General features: G+C 39.0%; 1 protein-coding gene across 1 annotated transcript; it reads right to left on the reverse strand.

Moving 5' to 3' along the window:
* LOC109223748 (39S ribosomal protein L47, mitochondrial) lies at positions 2,571-8,335 on the reverse strand. Its single transcript, XM_019388166.1, has 3 exons — positions 8,078-8,335; positions 4,584-4,741; positions 2,571-3,112 (listed from the first exon to the last, which is right to left on the reverse strand). The coding sequence occupies exons 1-3, from the start codon at positions 8,241-8,243 to the stop codon at positions 3,005-3,007; spliced, it is 432 nt and encodes a 143-aa protein (XP_019243711.1). The 5' UTR covers positions 8,244-8,335; the 3' UTR covers positions 2,571-3,004.

The following is a 20,750-nucleotide window of genomic DNA, read 5'->3' on the forward strand; positions in this document are numbered from 1 at the left end:
CTAATATAAGTATAAGGAGAAGCAAAAGATTGATCCAGGAAGACTCCTTTGCTAGTGAAATTTAAATTTGAAAAATAAGGAAGTAAAGAGAAAGGTCAGAGGCTACTGTATTAAAAGACCAAGATAGTCCAACAACATCCAATAAAAAGAGAAAGGTTAGAGGAAAAGTTAACATAAATGATGAATTTATAGAAAGCACAGACGACACCATGGTCCAGTTAAGTATGCTATCGTTTTGGTCGGCAAGCGGCCATACCCAGAGGGTCCAAATCACATCAATAAAATCAATTTTGCAGCAATGACTGACCTACAGCCTACAGATTCCCCTTTACCATATAGGAGTAGCAATTATGACTTTTTTCATTATTTACTAATTATTACTGTGATGATTACTTCACCAAAAACATGCTTCATATGCTTGGACTAAGGCCCCTTCCTTTTTTTTGAAAATCTCACTTTACACCCATTAATTTCAAATTATTTACCCTTTAATGTCAGATCCAAACTATTTACTACTCCTACCCATGCGTTCCAAACTATTTACCCGCTTATCACGCGTTTTAGCCACACCCATTTTTTCACAAGCTATAAACAGCTCACTGTATCCAATAACCTCAGTATTCTCCATACCTAATTTCCACTTCAGCTCCTCAACATTCACCAATCTCATCAGCCTTTTCGCTTCCTCGTGCGTAATAAAATCCCCATTATTCATATTATTCTTGTTTTCCCCATTCCCTGTTAAAACTGAGCTGATATAGTATCCACCCATCAATCGGGTCGACCCGCAAAAACAAGTTTCCAACACTCAAGTACAGGGCACAATTCAAAAACTAGATCATAGGAAGAACATATCAATTTTTGTTGTTAACCCATAAGTTCAAAATGCCAGATCTGATTTTTTTATGGTGCTTTACTGTTGCAATTCGTTAGTTATTGCTCTATGATGTGTAGATTGTACCTTTGATGCTGGTTTTTGGAGATTTATTGTACAAAATTTTAATTCCACCATTGAAGGATCTTGAAGCTTGAAACTCATAACTTGGTTTGTTTGAGTTTTTAATTGTTTTGATCCATTCCTGCATAGGTTTGTTTGGAAAGTTTGATTGGAGGTTGTAGCTAAAGTTTTAGTCAATTTGGTGAAGATTTTGTAGCAGATTTTAGAAATTTGGGTTGAAATATAGTTGAACTAGGGAAGAAGACGAATTTGTATTGTATACCCAAATAGTATACAAATATACCATTTTGGTATACTATAATATTTTACAATATACTGCAACGGTATATTGTAATAATCGAAGAAGAATACAGTTACCTAACAGTATACCGCTACAGTATACAATATACTATAGGAGTTTATAGTTATATTGCAACAGTATACTATTATAGTATACAATATATTATTATAGTATACTGTAATAATATGCAATATACTGTAATAGTATGTTGTAATAATATACAATATACTATAATAGTATACTTATTACACGTAAATTCACTTGCCTTTTCCCTTTTAATTTGCTTTATGCTTTTACCCAGCGTGAGGGACAAATTGAAAATGCAAAAAAATAATAATATTATAGTATGATATATAATGTAACGGTATACTCTTACAATTAGATGCTTTTTAGAATTTTTTGAAATTTTTATTGACAACTGATATTATTTCAGTTTAATAATTGAATTAATTTCTTTTAACTCTTTGCATATAATTGTATACCCTGTTGGTATAGCTATATACTATACCGGGATCATATGTTAGTTAATATTTTTTTTTTTGTGTTAGCTACATTTAATTGGTACATAATTTGATTTTTCTTTAGTAATAATATAAAAAAATAATAATAAACAATAGTAAAAAAGAATATAAAAAAAAAGAAGTTAAATGAAATTAGAAAAAGAAAAAAGGAAAAAAATAAGAAGAAAACGAGAAAAAAGAAAAAAAAAAGAAAAAAGAAAAGAAAAGAAGCATAAAAAAAAAAAAAAATTGGAGAATAAAGAAAAAATTTCCTACAAAACCTACTATGAGTATGAAATGTAATTAGTTTATGGGTAGAACAACAAATGGGTAGACAAGGGTAAATAGTTTTATTTTTATGGGTAACTGTGTCAAAACCCCATTAAAAAATCCGTTAATGATGTATACATACTGAAGTGTGAACCCAGACCCAGTAACTGACGGGTAATTGATTTAATATATACATTGATATGCTTGCTTTATTTATAATTTCATATGTATACGTTGATGTAAATTTAAAGCAGTAGATTACGTGCCAAGAGATAGTCAGGGGACTAATGAGTCTCACGTTAATCGAACATGAAGGCAACTTATCGTCGATAATGACAAATTAATATGCATTCATAACTTAATATAAAGAAATGAACTTTCTTATGCTGTCTTCTTCATCCTCTTCCCTTCACACTTACCATTTTTAGGCGCTTAAAATGACGGCCACGGTAAAGAACGTCAGGAGTGGGTGATTGCAATGCATATATCATACATGTCAGATTGATTATTGGCAATAAATGAAGGCACCAGAGCGATCTGTGGAGCTGCTGAAAGGAGTAAATGCAAAAAATTCGCAGCAACGTGGGATGTGCTATTGAATGAAGTAAATATCAGCCAGAGCGGCTCCCCAAGCGTGTCTTGCACACCCTTTTATTACAGCAATAGCTTCTTCACTTGTACCTTACCAAACTAAAAATAAGGTACCTCTGTTAACTAGGAGACGCAGTAATTCACAACCATGTATCAACTGACCAACACATGCAGCACTTCAAATCTTTTAAACAAAATTGCCATCTCCATCACATCCTAGTGAACTAGTTCACAGAGTTTGACATCATGGATGTCCGGACAACTGTGTAGACCGGCTGAAATATGTCTCTGTTCATGAACTAAACACAAACTAATGACTTTCCTACATTTGGCGCTAATAGAAGAGAGGAGGTCCAAATACCCGTTATGAAGGCACATCAACACTATTACCAATGAGTATGGAAATTATAGAGCATTTATCATCCTCTTCATCTCAGTGGACCTCCTTGGATCTGCTTCATCAATTGCTCTCTCAGTAAGCACATGCTTGATTCGGCACATCGACTTCCTTACCTGAATATGAATCATTTGTCACTAATATGTTAGAGAAATCCATGCATCATGAAAATTCTAATAGCTCAGTGCCTCAAGGGTTCACATGTAGAATTTTCAATTGCCTAATTGATGAAATATACAGTCAACCAAAAAAAAAAATCAAAATTCAATTTGTTTACTAGTCTTAAAAGAATAAAAAAGTTAATCTCAAATGAGTTTGATTGCTTACCAAAAAATCGGGAAAAAAATATACTGCTTTGACTATTAGAGTTTGGTTTTACTACTTTGAGTAATTCTAAAAAGTGATGCATGTAATTCAGTTGCTTCATGCATCTTTTACCTTTTTTTCCTGTAAGCTAAAGAGTGATAATAGTTGTTGTTAATTATAATTTTTTGGATAAGGTAATAGTTGTTGCTATATAAGTCTGCTGGATGCAATATGGATGAAACGGGTAATCCACAATGCCAGGGTACGAGGGTGAAGTATAGTGAAGACGATCTTAGCTTCATACCAATCAATGTGCTTCTTCTACTTCTACATCTGTCTTTTCCTAACAACATGTTAATAGGCTCCTAAGGCTTCAAGTTGCCTAATTTCTACATTCTAATGCAAGCCTTTGCCTAAATTTTGATGCATGGTTTGGTTGGATTTTTAACAGTTTATTTTTTTTTGATAAGATAAAGATTTATTGAATGGTACAAAAGATAACAAGGAAACAAAAAACAGCCTACTACAATCTTCTTCCTAGCAACTCCAAGAAATCCATGTACTCATCTGAACTAACAGTTATTACAACAGAATTCTGAAATGTTGATTATCTAATATTACAGAAATCTGAACTGTTAAAAAGATCTGCTCTATGCTTCAATTTTTCTTGAACTATATGTTGCAGACTTTCTCTGTGGATATATAGGTTTGTTGATTCTTGTTTCTCAAAATTCAAGCCACCAATAAATTTACAAGATTACAGAGGAAAGCTTGCGTTCTCACAAAAAAACAATAGAGTGCAGCAGAGAATATGTGGATAATTAATTAATTCAAGAGAACAAACTGTCACCAAAAGCTTTGACATACCCAAAAAAGCAATTCTATCATATGCTTACGCTGGATCCTTTCTGTATCTAGAGGACTACATATGTTTACTGAGGACCGTGGATCAAAGAAATGTGCCACCTAGAAATTTGCCCCACATTGTAGAAGACAGACAATCTCGGGCACATGTTATGTTCTGGAAATCCAGAAAAAAATTCTACACATATTGCATATTATTTCTACTTCTACCTGGCCATTAGAGTATTGTCTCAACAAGCAAATCCAATTAAGGGAACACTTATGTTTATATGGAAAGTTCGGAGATTTACTTCAGACATAGGAGAAGAGTTTAGTGGATACATCCTGTGTTAGAAGAAGTAAGCGGTAAATAAATGTTTGATAGTTGAGAACTAAATCAAAACTATGCAAAGAGCTTATTAAAGAAACTGACTTTACCTTGGAAATACGCTCTGGATTAGGAAATCGCAGGTTCTGAGCATTAAGCATCTGGCGTTGAGTCATCAACATGTTCTTCTCCTTCATAAGAACATACCATAGCTTCTGAAGATCATCCCAAGACTTCAGACGCAGTTCAGAAGCCTTCCAACCTCGACCTGGTTATATTTTGAAACTTCAGAGTTCATCCCATTAGACATATATAGATCAATGGCACAAGCATAAACTTGGGGGTCGTTTGGTTACTGGGATTAGGATTATAATCCCGGAATAGAATTTGGAATTGTATTTATCCCATGATTGGTTATTGGTGTAACCAGTACCGGTACAAATTTTATACCAAAACGGTGGTAATAGCTATCTACATGGGATGTGGGATAATAATCCCAGCATTAAACCCTGGATATCCCGCTTTGCAACCAAACAATCCCTTATTTAACCAGCCTGTCACTCAGCACACAGAACCTCAATCTCTAGTGTGCGTTTAACTAGAATGCCTTTAAGCATTTGAGGCACGAATGCCACTGAAACCACATCGGAGTGTGAGCTTCAACCTCTCCTCTACAGTGAGGATAAGTATTTGGGTAACATAATCATTTTTTTATATCAGAACTATTTGGCTACTTTATCCTAACTTGGAATGCAACTAAGTCATAAGCTGATTAGCAGGCATGCAAATTTGTAAATAACCAACAACTCCAATGGAGAAACAACCTTCATCAGTAATATTTTATTTTTTTTGATAGGTTAATCTTCAACGATACAATAGCCACTACTGATTAAAAGCAATGAAAGATCCCTAATCTTGACAGAGAATTGAGGAGTTTTTAACTCAAAACATCCCCACTGTTTGCTCATAACGTTAAGTATGTGTTTAAAAAATAAACAATTTTTCTCTAGTGTTGACAACCGTTCCAGTACTGACGGAAACCAACCTGTCACATGCTGAAGCCTCTTCCTTGTAACAAGCATGGTTCCATTTCTTCCTCAATTTGTAAAAATAAGCCTCAATTACACCACAATATAATCGGCTTACATGTGAGTATTTCCGAATCTCATGTACTTGTTTCTCTCAGCCTCAGCTCTTAGGCTTTCTTAATTTTTGCATCCCAATTTCTTTCCCAAACTGGTTTTAACAGGGGGGCAATCCCATAGAGCAATGAGAGACGCAGACTAAGACAAAAGAAAAAACGCAAGCTCTCTTCCATGGCAGCTTCCAAACTCCAGACCCTCCGGAATCACCCATATAGCCCTAAAACCATTTGTTTCTGGCCACCGATCTTCAAGTGTGGCATTAGCCTAGCCTATACTCAAAGGAGGAGCTAGCAGAAGCACCATAAGAATGACAACGGAAATTAATGACCTCTAACATATATCGAATCCTTCAAACCCAAATTGTAGTATACCTCACTCGTTCAAGCTCTCAAGTGGATTTAGTTATTTCTTTTTCTTTCTATAAGTCATCTTGGATCATTGAATTTAATCAAGTTACTCTGTGATGCATCAATTATACAAAGCCATTGGTGCGTTTCAACTGAGAAAATGCTCATCAAGTGATTAGACAATATTTTTTGGAAAGAAAATGGCATTAGCGTCCTTTTCTAAGTATAACTGAGTGAGCAAACACTGTGGAAGAAGAAAAAATGGCAAAAAAAAGGAGCATGTCTTGTTTGATTTCTTTAACTGGTTTTTCAGGATTTAATGCTTTGTTGGTATGTGATTTTTGAAGGAATGAGCAATCCATGTACCAGTAGGGAAAAAATGCTCTAACGATGCAGAGAATTGAACTGCAACTCAAGCATGGAACCAACTCAGAGAAAACCTTTAACAATAGAAGCAGAGAACCATTAGCAGTGCATTGACAGTTACATAAAAAATCTTCTTATTAACAACAAAGACCAAACTTTAAATATATTCCAGAAGACAAAAATGCAAAAAATAAGCAAGACTATTTAAAAGCACCATCATGGAGAAGGAAGAGAAATGCAGTAAATGCTGCAAAGACAGTAAAAAAATGTTGGTTTTTGGACGTCTGTTAACAATGATACATTAAGGATGTGTTTAAAGTTATGAGCAATCATTGGGGATGTATTGAGTTAAGAACTCTGAGAGTTGAGCTATAAAGGTTCATGTAAAGGGACATTTTTTTCCATAAATTATCAAATAAAAAATGAGGAGGTAGAGTGAAAGAAAAGATTGAAAAAATAGTGGATACAATTTGGAAAAATGCTATAGGATTCACAATTATGCATGTTTACACATTATTCATTTGATACTCCAGAAAGAAAATAAAATTAGACTCAAAGAAAGAAGATCACTTTGTTATTGAGACACTATACACTGATGTGCTCAGGGTGAGGACTTTTTTGTATCTAAAAAAGAGATGGCAAAATGAGTGTGTCATTTACAAGTACAATCTAAGATCACATGAAATCATCCTTCTGGATACAAGAACATACTCAAAACCTTGATAATTTTAGAGAAAGTTCAACGCCCTGAAATTTTTTGCTCCAACCTATTAGCTACTTACCTTTTGGGCACCTTAACCCCAGAAGTGGTGCAAATATTCTTATTAGAGCTGTTGTGCTTCCCTTGAGTCAAAATAGTGTTCATTTTTCCAACAGCACAAAAATACATGGCTCGTACACAAATTATGTCACTGAGTGAGTACCTTTTACTTTGATTTGAAACCAGAATTCCTTTTTTTTCATTTTAAACAGCTGGCATGCTATGATCTTAAATCTTCACAGCCAGACTTTCACTTTCTGGACTAGCTTACTTCAGGTTGTGTAGCTACTTTAAAGCATCTGAAAGTGGTATTCGTGATACATGTTTCAATTCACAAAACATAGTTCATTTGCAGATGACATCTCAGGTGAATTTTGGCCAAGAGGTAAGTATCTCGCAGATCATCTATCAGTACTACATTGCAGTAGTTTAGTGTTTAGCACTTGAAGAACAACAAATTCATTCAGTTACACATTTTTTGAGAAGGTTCCGTATGAAGTATAACAAAAATGTCAATCACATAACGAATCCTTCTGAGTAATTGCAACAAATGCAGATCTAGAGGACACCAATAAATGGATTAGTTATATGAAATTTCGATATAGCACAAGTTTTGAGCTCACACAGCGTTTCTCAAAATTCTGACTGTGAAGCCTTCGATATGTGCTTAATTCATTCAGTTTACACATTTAATTTTGCAGTTGCTTTCCCCCGTCCAAAGAACTAACAAAACAAATGTCACAGGATAGTGGAGAAAAAACGAAAAGGGAATCAACTAGGTTGGACCTATCCATTTGATATGCTATACTTAACTCATTTCACTAGTTTGCATAGCAGCAGAACAAATAACCCCTTTTTAAAGACCAATAACTGTACTTTGATCTTACATGTGTTACAGAAGCAGAAAGTAATACTGATCATTTCAAAGAGGTATAAACAATTATGCCATCAAGCAATTTCAGAGGAGAAAATGTAAGGGTTTTTACCATAGACAACAGGCTTATCGTCCTCTGGGGTTCTATCAACTTCAAAGAACTGCTCGAGTGGATTAAGGGTTCTAGAAGTAGCAGAAGAAGCAGCAGCTGCAGCGGCTGAACTCTCTGATTTTGCTGCCGCCAAAAATGTCCTCCCGAAAAGTCTAGCAGCGAGCATGACGGAGACTAGATTGCAAAGACAAGGGCGGCTCTAGGGTAAGGCAAGCGAAGCTCTTGCCTTAGCCCCAAAATATTTAAGGTCCCAAAATATAAATTACTACTATTATATTATTGTATAATATGTATGTAATTTATATTTATATAATTATTAATAAAATATTTTAATTTTAAATTTTCTTTTTAAATTTGGTAGAGATAGAATTGAATGAGTTAATAGAATAAAAAAATTCTGTTGCTAAATTAAGTAATATATTTACCTTCTTATCAATTCTATTTTGCTTTCTTCATATTCTTTTTTTATTTTTTTACTTTCTAATTTCAACTCAAATTCTCTAAATTAGCTATTCTTTTTTGTTAAATTTGATTGATCTACACATCAAAAAGCAAGTTATTTTGTGTCTCATCTTTTTTAACTAAGAATCCCTGAGGCATATGTCGTAAGGTTTCAAATACGATGGATAATAGGCTCAACCCTTTTACCATTTTCACTTAATGCTATATTTTTGTATAGAGCAGAGTGCAGTACCACATGACATGTGCCAAACCCATACATTATACGTTGCTCTCTCGCCACTAGATCAAAGTCATATAGATTTTTTGTCCCGATATTATGTGATTTTTGGATGTGTTTTGTATGAATGAACACATTTTCCGAATAATGTTTTCCAATTTTCCCATATTTGGTTGGCTTAAATGTAAATATTTTCCTCGTCAACTCATTTTCTTCCAATTGGAGGAAAATATTTTCACTATCAAAAGAAGGAAAAATATTTTTCAAAACTCTTTTCCAACCTTCTCCGCCATATTTCCCATCCTCACCACCCGCCCCACCACCACCCCTACCCACCCCCAACCCTCTACCCCCCCTCCCACCCCACCCCACCCCACCCACCTCTTTCATTTCATTAAAACAATACCTTTTTTATGATGTAAAAAAAGTACTAATTTTTTTTTCATTTCAACAAAATGAGTACTTTCTTTCCATGATGTAGAAAAAATATTTTCTTCCATTTAATCAAAACGAGTTCTTTCTTTTCATGATGTAGCAAAAGTAATTTCTTTTATTTCAACAAACTAAGTATTTTCTTTTTAGTTATCGAGTTCAAATTTCAATATCGTTCTTGTGTGTAAAAGTAAAGTAACACATTAGTACCTTTGGGTTTGTGTGAATTTTGAAAAGAATAATTAAATTGTTGAAGAAAATAGAATCGGGATGAGGGGGAAGGAGTACAGGAAACATGGGAATTTTGGGGATGATAGGTTAAGGAGAGTAGCATAAATAATTATTTTCCTAAAAATATTTTATACTCTCTAACCAAACACTAGAAACTATTTTCCGGAAAATGTTTTTCACCACTAACCAAACAAGGAAAAATAAGTGATAAAACCACCCATTTTTCAGGAAAATTTTTTTATGGAAAATATTTTCCTCTGTACCAAACACACCCTTTATGAGATAAATTTCAAGGTCTTTTAATATATTTTAGTTTTAAGCCACTAGTTCCGTTGAGCCACCCTAATTAATGTTCAACAATTATTTGTAGGTTAGTGTCTCATAAACGTATTGTTCAACTAGCTTCATTCACATTTGCTAATTAAATTATACATTCATTGATTGTTGTCTTATCTTAATTGAAACTCTATAAAATTTGATTGAGAATATCAGGGATGGACATGTGGCTCAAGTAGTAGACTAGCAAAGCTTCCATTTAGGTTCCCAAAATTTTTTAATAATGAATTTTATGATTTATTTCAAGTTAGACATATTAAAGTTTAGAAAAAGAAAAGTACAAAAAACCTTGGAAAGAAAGAAAGAAAGATTGTCTACTCTTTAACACTAAAATTATTTTAGAACTAGCAATTAAATTACTTAAATCTTCATATTAGTAAATATATCATTTTACAACAATATCAAAGATAACATATTAAAAATACATGTCTAACATCTTATTTATTTAAGTTACCTATTATTAATATAACTATGTGAAGTTAAAGGATGTATTATTTAAAAATATTATACTATAAATAACAAGTATGAAAAATGGCAACAGTAACTTTTTTCTAAATATGTGTTATACTAATAAAAAAAAAGTATAAGGTCTCTTATTAAAACTTGACTTTAAGACATTAATTTTATGGAGCCGCCCTTGCAAATAGATATACATAGTCATTGTCATTATTAATATCTATATCTATACTATTTTAAAAATGGGAAGCACCTAAGTGAAACGTTAAATTACTATAATGCCCTTCTTATTAATTTAATTATCCTATTTAATTTTTTTTTTAAACATAATACGTATGAAGAGAATCCACGCTTCAAAACCCTACTTTAACGAACACACACATGTTTACCTTTCCTAACGTGCTTCGGCTGATAGTTACTTTATCACTAACCAATTTATGTTGTACTTCTCTTCTAGCGCTCTTACTGAAAATTCATGTCATTCTTTTCCTATCTGAAATCTGGTAATTTATTTCATTCTTTTTTCATCCTTCACAGTTTATTGTTAATAGATTCAACATGACAAAAGGGTTAGGGTGTGGGGGGAAAAGATTTGCTGAACTTTTTAGATTGGTAATCTAAAGAGTCAATGGCGAAGAACTGCGCTTAGAAAATAAAATAAATTTCTAAGACACAATAGAATAATGAATCTTGAACTGAATACAATATTTAATGAATTTAGTATACTAAGAATGAGTCTATAATTCTTTATATATCTTTTACTTGAATTACGTTTGTGGTTTAATCGGTCTATTAAGTTAAACATAATTCAATAACAACTATTTGTCTGCACTACTTGTGCTTGTTGAAAATCTTTAGAAGCTTGAGAATCACCATTTGAAGGTGTCCTTATTTAGAGGTTATTTGATGTGAAACTTGTTATACATATTTTCGTAAGACCAGAGAACTACCAAGAACTACCAAACTTGTTAGGTATCCGTGGAGTCCGACTATATCCGGATTCATGCGCGTAGGGTCCCATTCGGGAGGAAGCGTTCCCTACCAAGAATTTTTCCATACATAGGGCTCGAACTTGAGACCTCTGGTTAAGGGAGGAGCGGTCTCATCCGGAACAATATCTATTTTGACTTTTGATGACGAACTCTGTGATAACTTCTATTTTGTGTTACTGACATTGGCTTATGATAGAGGTGTATTACATTAGAAAATTTAATTTATGCTGGTGTTAAGGAACACCAACAAACTTCAGTAATGAGTAGTACAATATAGTGGTGTAGTCATTTTATAATGAAAATCTTTATTATGAAATATGTAACTCTGTTGCCAAGTTATTGATGTTCAATTTCTTTTGAACTATTTGCCATTTCCTCTTGATGCTCTGTTTTACTTTTTTAGTTTAATAAATTTTTTGTTGTTGTTGTGTATAGGATCACTCTTCTTATATTATATAATATCAAATTGTTGAGAATTTAATTTTCAAAGAGAATCACATTTTACTCCGTTACAAGATTATTTTAAACTTACAATATATACTGTATTAATTTGTGTTTGTAATTACCCGACCGGTCGTTTTGCTTCCTAGAACCCCATTTCCCTAAATAGGACTTCTCGTACTTGCTTTAACTGATTTAAGACTTGCGAGGATGGTTGGTTCAGGATTTGGAAGAGTTTTGGGTTGAAATCGGAACACTTAGTTCCTTAAGGTTGGCTTAAAAGGCCAAGTTTGACTTCGGTCAACATTTTGAGTAAACGACCTCGGAATCGAGATTTGACGGTTCAAATAGGTTTGTATGATAATTTCGGACTTGGGCGTATGTGCGGATCGGGTTTTGGATGACTCGGGAGCATTTTGGCGCTTAATAGTGAAAGTTGATTCCTTAAGGATTTTGAAGTTCTTTAAATTTGGTTTGGAGCGGGGTTTTGTGTTATCCAGGTCCGAACGGAATTTCGAGACCGAGAATAGTTCCATAATGTCATTTAAGACTTGCACGCAAAATTTGGTAGCAATCCGAGTAGTATAAACGTGTTTCGTCACACTGAAAGTAAATTGAAGAACTTGAAGTTCATATGTTTGAATCAATTGGTCTTAGGGTATGATTCCTAGTTTTAATGTTATTTCCGGAGTTCCGAGGGTTCGAACGAGTACGTTTTATCATTACAAACTTGTGGGTGTGTTCGGGCGGGGCACTGGGGACTCCGAGCGTCAATCGGACGAGACTCGAGCAAAGTTGAAAATGTGAGAAGGAGCAGAAGCTCCAGGTTTCTGTCATAACCTCACCTGCGGTTGGCCAGCCGCAAGTGCGAGCCCGCAGAAGCGGCTAAGCCATCGCAGATGCGGCCATAGGTGGCCAGCCCAGAAACCCCAGAAGCGGCCTCCTTTCCGCAGAAGCAGAACCGCAGAAGTGGTTGGCTTTGCGCAGAAGCGACCCAACCGGCCCAGTGGAGTTCCGCAGAAGCGGACACTTTTCCACAGGTGCGGCCCAGGACCGCAGATGCGGAAATCACTGAAAGCAGTGACCTTCATTTATTACGGGAGTTAGCCGTTTTGGCTCATTTTTCACTCCATTGTGGACGATTTTTGAGCTTCTTAAGAGGGTTCTTCACCAAGCTTTTGGAGGTAAGTAATTCATACTATATGTGAGTTAAATGCTTGGATTTTAGGTAGATTAACGTGTATAGATTAGTGAAAATCATGAGATTAGAGTAAAACCTAGGTTTTTGATATAAACAAGATTTAACCACGAAATTCGTTATGGAATGAAGTAAAAATCATATATTCTTGATCCTTAGGTTATGGGTAACAACTTCCATCGAAAATTTCCGGCATCCGGGCACGTGGGCCCGGGGGTGGATTTTAGGAACCTTGCCTTTGGGGTTGGATAATCAATTTAATAGCTAGAATATGAATTTATGAACCTATAATGATTGGTTTTTATACTATTTGAATAGTTTCGGATTGTGCGGCTCCGGTTTGAGAGTTTAAACGCATTCTTGAGTTGGAAGTAGGCTCGAAACGAGGTAAGTCTCTTTTCTAACCTTGCAAGGGGGAAATTTCCCCATAGGTGAACTTAACTAATATATGATTAATTGTGGGGGCTACGTACACACAAAGTGACGAGAGTCCGTATGTAGCTACTATTCCTGTTATGTCCGGGTAGTTCTAGGCTTACACCATGCTTTGTGGGTATCGTTATATGATTATAATTGTTGAATTGCATTGAATGAGACTAAGTTGAATATGTTATGATTTAAAGGATTTCAAGTAAATATTTATTTTGATAAAAATTGAGGAAAACATTAAGTTATATTTATACTTAACCGCGTCGCAAGTATATTCCGCGAGCGGGGTGATTACTTCCACTACTCTCATGGGAGCGTGTCGTTTGCCTCGGTAGGATAGTAAATGTATATATATGGTTCGGGCCGTTCGACCCTTGGCGCTGCACAGTTTACTTTTATATTGGATCAGACCGAACGTCCTCGGTGGTATTTGTGTGTGATAATAGAAGCGGAACACTTGTAATTTGTACGATTCATTGCTTGAAAGGTCACTTGTTTTATATGAGGAAAGTGGCTAGTTTTATTAATTGGATGAAAGGATTTTCAGTATTATTCTTGTTTGAGCTTGTTGTTATCTACATACATTGTGAATTAAAGTATTGAACTTCATATTATTATACTTGCTGGCCCTACTAAGTGTCGGAGTCGACCCCTCGTCACTACTTCTGCGAGTTTAGGCGAGATACTTACAGGGTACATATTTCTATGTACTCACGCTTTTGTACTTGATTGTACAGGCTTGAGGCAGGTGCATCTGGCCATCAGTCCGGCGCATAGAGTGGACTCCTCAGCTTGAGACTTTCCGGTGAGCTGCCCTTTTGAGCCGTTCTGCAGCAGCTGGAGTCTCTCTTTTGTCTTTGTGATTCCTGTCTATTCCTTTTCCAGATAGTAGGATAGTATGGTTATGTATATTCCACTAGATTGCCCACACATTTGTGACACCAGGTGTTGGCACACACATTAGTAGACTTATAATGTTTTGGCTTGTCTTCGTGATTGAGATTCGTATTTATTACTTCCATTTAAATTTGCTTAAATTTTTAAACTCTAAATTTCTTAATCTATAACAGAAAGTTATCGCGTACTAGCTACACAAATGAGAATTTACTATTTGATCAGTGTTGGCTTGCCTAACAACGGTGTTGGGCTCCATCGCTGTCTAATAGGGAATTTGGGTCGTGACAACATGGTATCAGAGCACTAGGTTCACGTAGGTCTCACAAGTTATGGGCAAACCTGGTAGGGTCTTGCCGATCGGTACAGAAACGTCTGTACTTATCTTCGAGGCTATAGGGTGTTAAGAAACTACTCTTTATTCATCTTCTATCGTGCAGTTGATGGTATACTAAATTCTTCTTCTATTCTCTCATAGATGGTGAGGACGCGTACGGCGGACGTCCCAGATCCGGGAGGAGCTGCTCCCCCCGTTGCTAGAGGCTGAGGCAGAGGCCGAGGGAACGCATCGGCCCGAGGTAGGGGACGAGGGCATCCTAGAGCTGCCCCAGTTGCACCACCGGCGGATCCAGCAGGGGATCCCATTATCGAGGAGCAGGGCGAGGTGCCCGCAACAGAGCCTGCCCCGACAGATTTCATGATAGTACCGGGCTTCCAGGAGGTCATGGGCCGTATGCTGCGGTTCATGGACTCTGTGACTCAGGCTGGTTTATTTCCAGCAGACCCAGACATATCTCAGGCAGGAGGGGAGCCCTACTGCTCAGGCTCCTGGGCACGCAGCTGCCGCATACCAAACTCTGGTTACACTATCCGCTGGCGGTGCCCAGCCAGTTGCAACAGTGGAACCTGAGCGCAGACCAGCTGCGGACGGCGATTCGCAGAAGTTGTTGGACAGATGGACTAGGCTACACCCTCCTATCTTCGGAGGTGAGCGTCATGAGGATGCCCAGGATTTCATTGATAGGTGAAGGGACAAACTGCACAACATGAGGATATTGGAGTCCCATGGGGTAGGTTTCACCACCTTCTAGTTAGAGGGCATGGCCCGTAGGTGGTGGCAATCTTACCTTCTTAGCAGACCAGCAGGTTCTCCTCCCATGACTTGGGATCAGTTTACACGGCTTCTATTAGACAGGTATATTCCACCCTCTTAGAGGGAAGAGTTACGGTGTCAATTTGAGCAGCTCGAGCAGGGTCAGATTTCTGTGACCGACTATGAGGCGAGATTCTCTGAGTTGTCTCGCCATGCACTCATGATACTTCCTACGGACACAGAGAGAGTGCGGAGATTTGTTGCGGGGTTATACCCCGGTATTCGAGCTAGCATGGCCCGAGAGGTTGAGATGGGGACTGAGTATCAGCTAGTGGTGGAGATTGCGTGGAGGATTGAGAGTTACCGCCAGAGGGGTAAATAGCAGTTGCAGCAGGACAAGAGGGCCCGATTCTCTAGAGAGTTTAGAGGTGCCCCAGCTAGGGGCAGAGGTCAGTTTGGGAGGGGCCATCCCAGCAGGCCCCCATATTCAGCACCACCACTACCTCCTCGAGGTGCTCCAGTGAGGCCTTATTTCAGTGCGATGCCGGAGAGTTCTTACCGCCCACCAACTATTCAAGGTTCCTCCGACGGGTATTCTGGTCATCAGGGTTCTTCTAGTGGATATTCGGGCCATTAGGGTCAGGCTTCGGGACAACAGTCTATGGCACCGCCGGGTTTTTACGAGTGTGGGGATCCGAGTCACATGAAGAGTTTTTGCCCCAGACTTCGGGGCAAGGCAGTACAGCAGGGTCATCAGCCTATGATTACAGCACTAGCCGTCCGACCGTCCAGAGGTGGGGGACATGTTGCTAGGGGTCGTCCTAGAGGTGGAGGCCAGTCAGGGGGAGTTCAGCCAGGCAGAGGCCAGCCAGCCGGCGCTCTAGCTAGATTCTATACTTTTCCGGCCAGACCAGATGCGGTGGCCTCAGATGCCGTGATCATAGGTATTATTTCTGTATGCGGTAGGGATGATTCAGTATTATTTGATCCAGGGTCTACATATTCATATTTGTCATCTCTGTTTGCTCATTTCCTAGATATCTTTCGTGAGTCTTTGGGTACTCTTATTTATGTGTCCACTCCTGTGGGGGTGATTCTGTAGTTGTGGATCGGATCTACCGGTCCTGTGTGGTTACATTCTGTGGTTACAAGACTAGAGTGAGCGGACCTTTTGTTACTTGACAGGATCGACTTTGAGGTCATCTTGGGCATGGATTGGTTATCTCCGTATCACGCCATTATTGATTGTCATGCCAAGACTTTTACTTTAGCGATACTAGAGTTGCCGAGATTGGAGTGGAAGGGTTCCTCTGTTAGTTCATCTAGTTGGGTTATCTCTTTTTTGAAGGCTCGACATCTGGTCGAGAATGGGTGTTTGGCGTATCTAGCCTATGTTCGGGAAACCACCGCGGAGTCTCCGACGATTGATTCAGTGTTAGTAGTCTGGGAGTTCGTCAGTGTGTTTCCTTTTGACCTTTCAGGCATGTCGCCAGATTGTGACATTGATTTCTGTATTGATTTGGCTCCGAGTAACCAACCTATATCTATCCCACCGTACCGTATGGCACCAAAAGAGTTGAAAAAGTTGAGGGAGAAGCTTGAGGAGTTGTTAGCAAAGGGGTTTGTGAGACCCAGTGTATCACCTTGGGGTGCACCAGTGTTATTTGTGAAGAAGAAGGATGGGACAATGCGGCTGTGCATTGATTACCGCCAGTTGAACAAAGTCGCCATCAAGAACAAGTACCTGTTGCCTCGTATCGATGATTTGTTTGACCAGTTGCAGGGTACTAGGGTGTTTTCTAAGATCGACTTGAGATCGGGTACCACCAGTTGAAGATTTGGGACTCAGATGTTCCGAAGACTGCCTTCCGTACTAGATATGGTCATTATGAGTTTCTAGTGATGTCCTTCGGCTTGACAAATGCCCCAGCGGCGTTTATGGACTTGATGAACACGGTGTTCAGGCCTTTTATTGATTCCTTTGTTATTGTCTTCATTGATGACATCTTGATTTACTCACGTAGCCTGGGGGAGCAGGAGCAGCATTTGAGAGTGGTGTTTTAGACATTGCGAGAGTAGAAGCTATATGCTAAGTTCTCCAAGTGTGAATTTTGGCTAGAGTCTGTGGCATTCTTGGGGCACGTTGTATTAGGAGAGGGTATTAAGGTGGATCCCAAGAAGAATGAGGCAGTTCAGAGTTGGCCACGTCCCACTTTGGTGACTGAGATCAGGAGTTTCCTGGGGCTAGTAATTATCGCCGATTTGTGAAAGGATTTTCCTCCATTGCAGCACCTTTGACTAGATTGACCCAGAAGGGTGCTCCTTTCCGTTGGTCCGATGATTGTGAGGTGAGCTTTTAGAAGCTCAAGATAGCTTTGACTACAACATCGGTTCTAGTGTTGCCTTCCGGTTCGGGGATCTATACTGTGTATTGCGACGCTTCACATGTTGGCTTGGGTTGTGTAGATGCAGAAGGGGCGAGTTATTACATATGCTTCACGTCAGTTGAAGGTTCATGAGAAGAATTACCATGTGCACAACCTAGAGTTAGCAGCGATTATCCATGCTCTTAAAATATGGAGGCATTATCTGTATGGGGTGTCATGTGAGGTTTATACTGGTCACCGCAGCTTGCAGCATTTGTTCAATCAGAGGGATCTCAATTTGAGGCAGCGTAGATGGCTCGAGTTACTGAAGGATTATGACATTACCATTCTTTATCACGCGGGCAAGGCGAATGTACTCATGGATGCCTTAAGCAGGAAAGCAGAGAGTATAGGTAGCTTGACATTCATACCATCAGAGGAGAGACCGCTAGCTTTGGACATTCAGTCCTTGGATAACAAACTTGTGAGGTTGGATATTTAAAAGCCCGGCCGGGTTCTTGCATGTGTTGTCGCCCAGTCTTCGTTATCGGGGCAGATCAAGGCCCGACAGTTTGATGATCCGCATTTAGCAGTCCTTAGAGAGACGGTACAACAGGGTGGTGCCAAGGAGGTTTCTATTGGCGAGGAAGGTATTCTGCGACTCCAGGGTCGCCTGTGTGTTCCTAATGTCGATGGCTTGAGGGAGAGGATTCTTGAGGAGGCACATAGCTCGCGGTATTCTATTCATCCAGGTGCTACAGAGATGGATCGTGACCTGAGACATCACTATTGGTGGCGGCGAATGAAGAAAGACATATTGGAGTATGTAGCTAGGTGCTTAAATTGCCAGCAGGTCAAGTATGAGCACCAGAGGCCAGGGGGCCTACTTCAGCAGACGACTATAACTGAGTGGAAATGGGAGCGCATTACTATGGACTTCGTAGTTGGGTTACCACGGACTTTGCAGAAGTTTGATGCGGTTTGGGTCATTGTCGACATGTTGACCAAGTCGGCACACTTCATTCCAGTTGTGACTACCTATACTTCAGAGAGGTTGGCCCAAATTTATATTCGGGAGATAGTTTGGTTGTACGGTGTGCCTATTTCCATCATATCAGATAGGGGCCCTTAGTTTACCTCACATTTTTGGAGCGTTGTTCAGAGTGAGTTGGGGACCCGTGTGGAGCTCAACACAGCATTTCATCCTCAGACCAATGGACAGTCAGAGCGGACAGTTCAGATACTAGAGGACATGCTGAGAGCACGTGTGATTGACTTTGGAAGGCAGTGGGATCAGTTCTTGCCTTTGGCCGAGTTTGCTTACAATAACAGTTATTAGTCCAACATCGAGATGGCTCCATTTGAGGCTTTTTATGGTCGGCAATATCGTTCCCCTATCAGGTGGTTTGAGCCTGGCGAGGCTAAGTTATATGGTACTGATTTGGTGAAAGATGCCTTGGAAAAGGTAAAGATAATTCAGGAGAGACTTTGCACAGCAAAGTCCAGACAGAAGAGTTACGCGGATCAGAAAGCGCGTGATGTATCATTCATGGTCGGTGAGAAGGTTGTCTTGAAAGTCTCGCCAATAAAGGGTATTATGAGATTAGCGAAGAAGGGCAAGTTGAGCCCAAGGTTTATAGGCCCATTTGAAGTGTTGAGGCGAGTTGGGGTGGTTGCTTATCAGCTTGCTTTATCTCCTAGCCTATTATGGGTTCATCTAGTTTTTCACGTGTCTATGCTTCGGAGGTATCACGCCGACTTGTCTCATGTGTTCGACTTCAGTACTATTCAGCTATATGAGAGCTTGGGTTATGAGGAGGAGCCAGTTGCCATTGTTGATAGACAGGATCGCCAGTTGAGATCCAAGAGGATTTCTATAGTAAAGGTCTAGTGGAGGGGCCAACCAGTCGAGGAGGTGACGTGGGAGTCTGAGCCACACTTATTTAGCACTTCAGGTATGCATCTAAAACCGTTCGAAGACGAACGTTTGTTTAAGAGGTAGAAAATGTAATGACCTGAATGGTCGTTTTGCTTCCTAGAACCCCATTCCCCTAAATAAGGCTTCCCGTACTTGTTTAACTGATTTATGACTTGCAGGGATGGTTGGTTCGGGATTTGGAAGAGTTTGGGTTGAAATCGGAACACTTGGTTCCTTAAGGTTGGCTTAAAGGCCAAGTTTGACTTCGGTCAACGTTTTGAGTAAACGACCTCAGAATCGGGATTCGATGGTTCCAATAGGTTCGTATGATGATTTCGGACGTGGGCGTATGTCCGAATCGGGTTTTGGATGACCCGGGAGCGTTTTGGCGCCTAATAGTGAAGGTTGATTCCTTAAGGATTTTGAAGTTCTTTAAATTTGGTTTGGAGAGGATTTTTGTGTTATCAAGGTCTGAACAAAATTTCGGGACCGAGAATAGTTCCGTAATGTCATTTAAGACTTACACACAAAATTTGGTGTCAATCGAAGTAGTAGAAGTGTGTTTTGTCACATTGGAAGCAAATTGAAGAACTTGAAGTTCATGAGTTTGAATCAATTGGTTTTAGGGTGTGATTCCTAGTTTTAATGTTGTTTCGGGAATTCCGAGGGTTCGAGCGAGTCCGTTTTATCATTACAAACTTGTGTGTGTTCGGGCGGGGCCCTAGGGGCCCCGAGAGTCTATCGGATGAGACTCGAGCTAAGTTGAAAATGTGAGAAAGAGCTGAAGCTCCAGGTTCTGTCATAACCGCACCTGTGCTTGGCCAGCTGTAGGTGCGAGCCCGCAAAAGCGGCTAAGCCATCGCAGATGCGGCCATGGGTGGCCAGCCCAGAAACCGCAGAAGTGGCCTCCTTTCCACAGAAGCGGAACTGCAGAAGCGGTTGGCTTTCCGCAGAAGCGGCCCAGCCGGCCCAGTGGAGTTCCGCAGAAGCGGACACTTCTCCGCAGATGTGGCCCAGGACCGCAGATGCGGAAATCACTGAAGGCAGTGACCTTCATTTATTACGGGAGTTAGACGTTTTGGCTTATTTTTCACTCCATTGTGGACGATTTTTGAGCTTCTTGAGAGGGGTTCTTCGCCAAGCTTTTGGAGGCAAGTAATTCCTACTATATGTGAGTTAAATACTTGGACTTTGGGTAGATTAACGTG

Source organism: Nicotiana attenuata, chromosome 3 (genome assembly GCF_001879085.1).
Source record: "Nicotiana attenuata strain UT chromosome 3, NIATTr2, whole genome shotgun sequence".
In the NCBI taxonomy this organism is placed as follows: Eukaryota; Viridiplantae; Streptophyta; class Magnoliopsida; order Solanales; family Solanaceae; genus Nicotiana; species Nicotiana attenuata.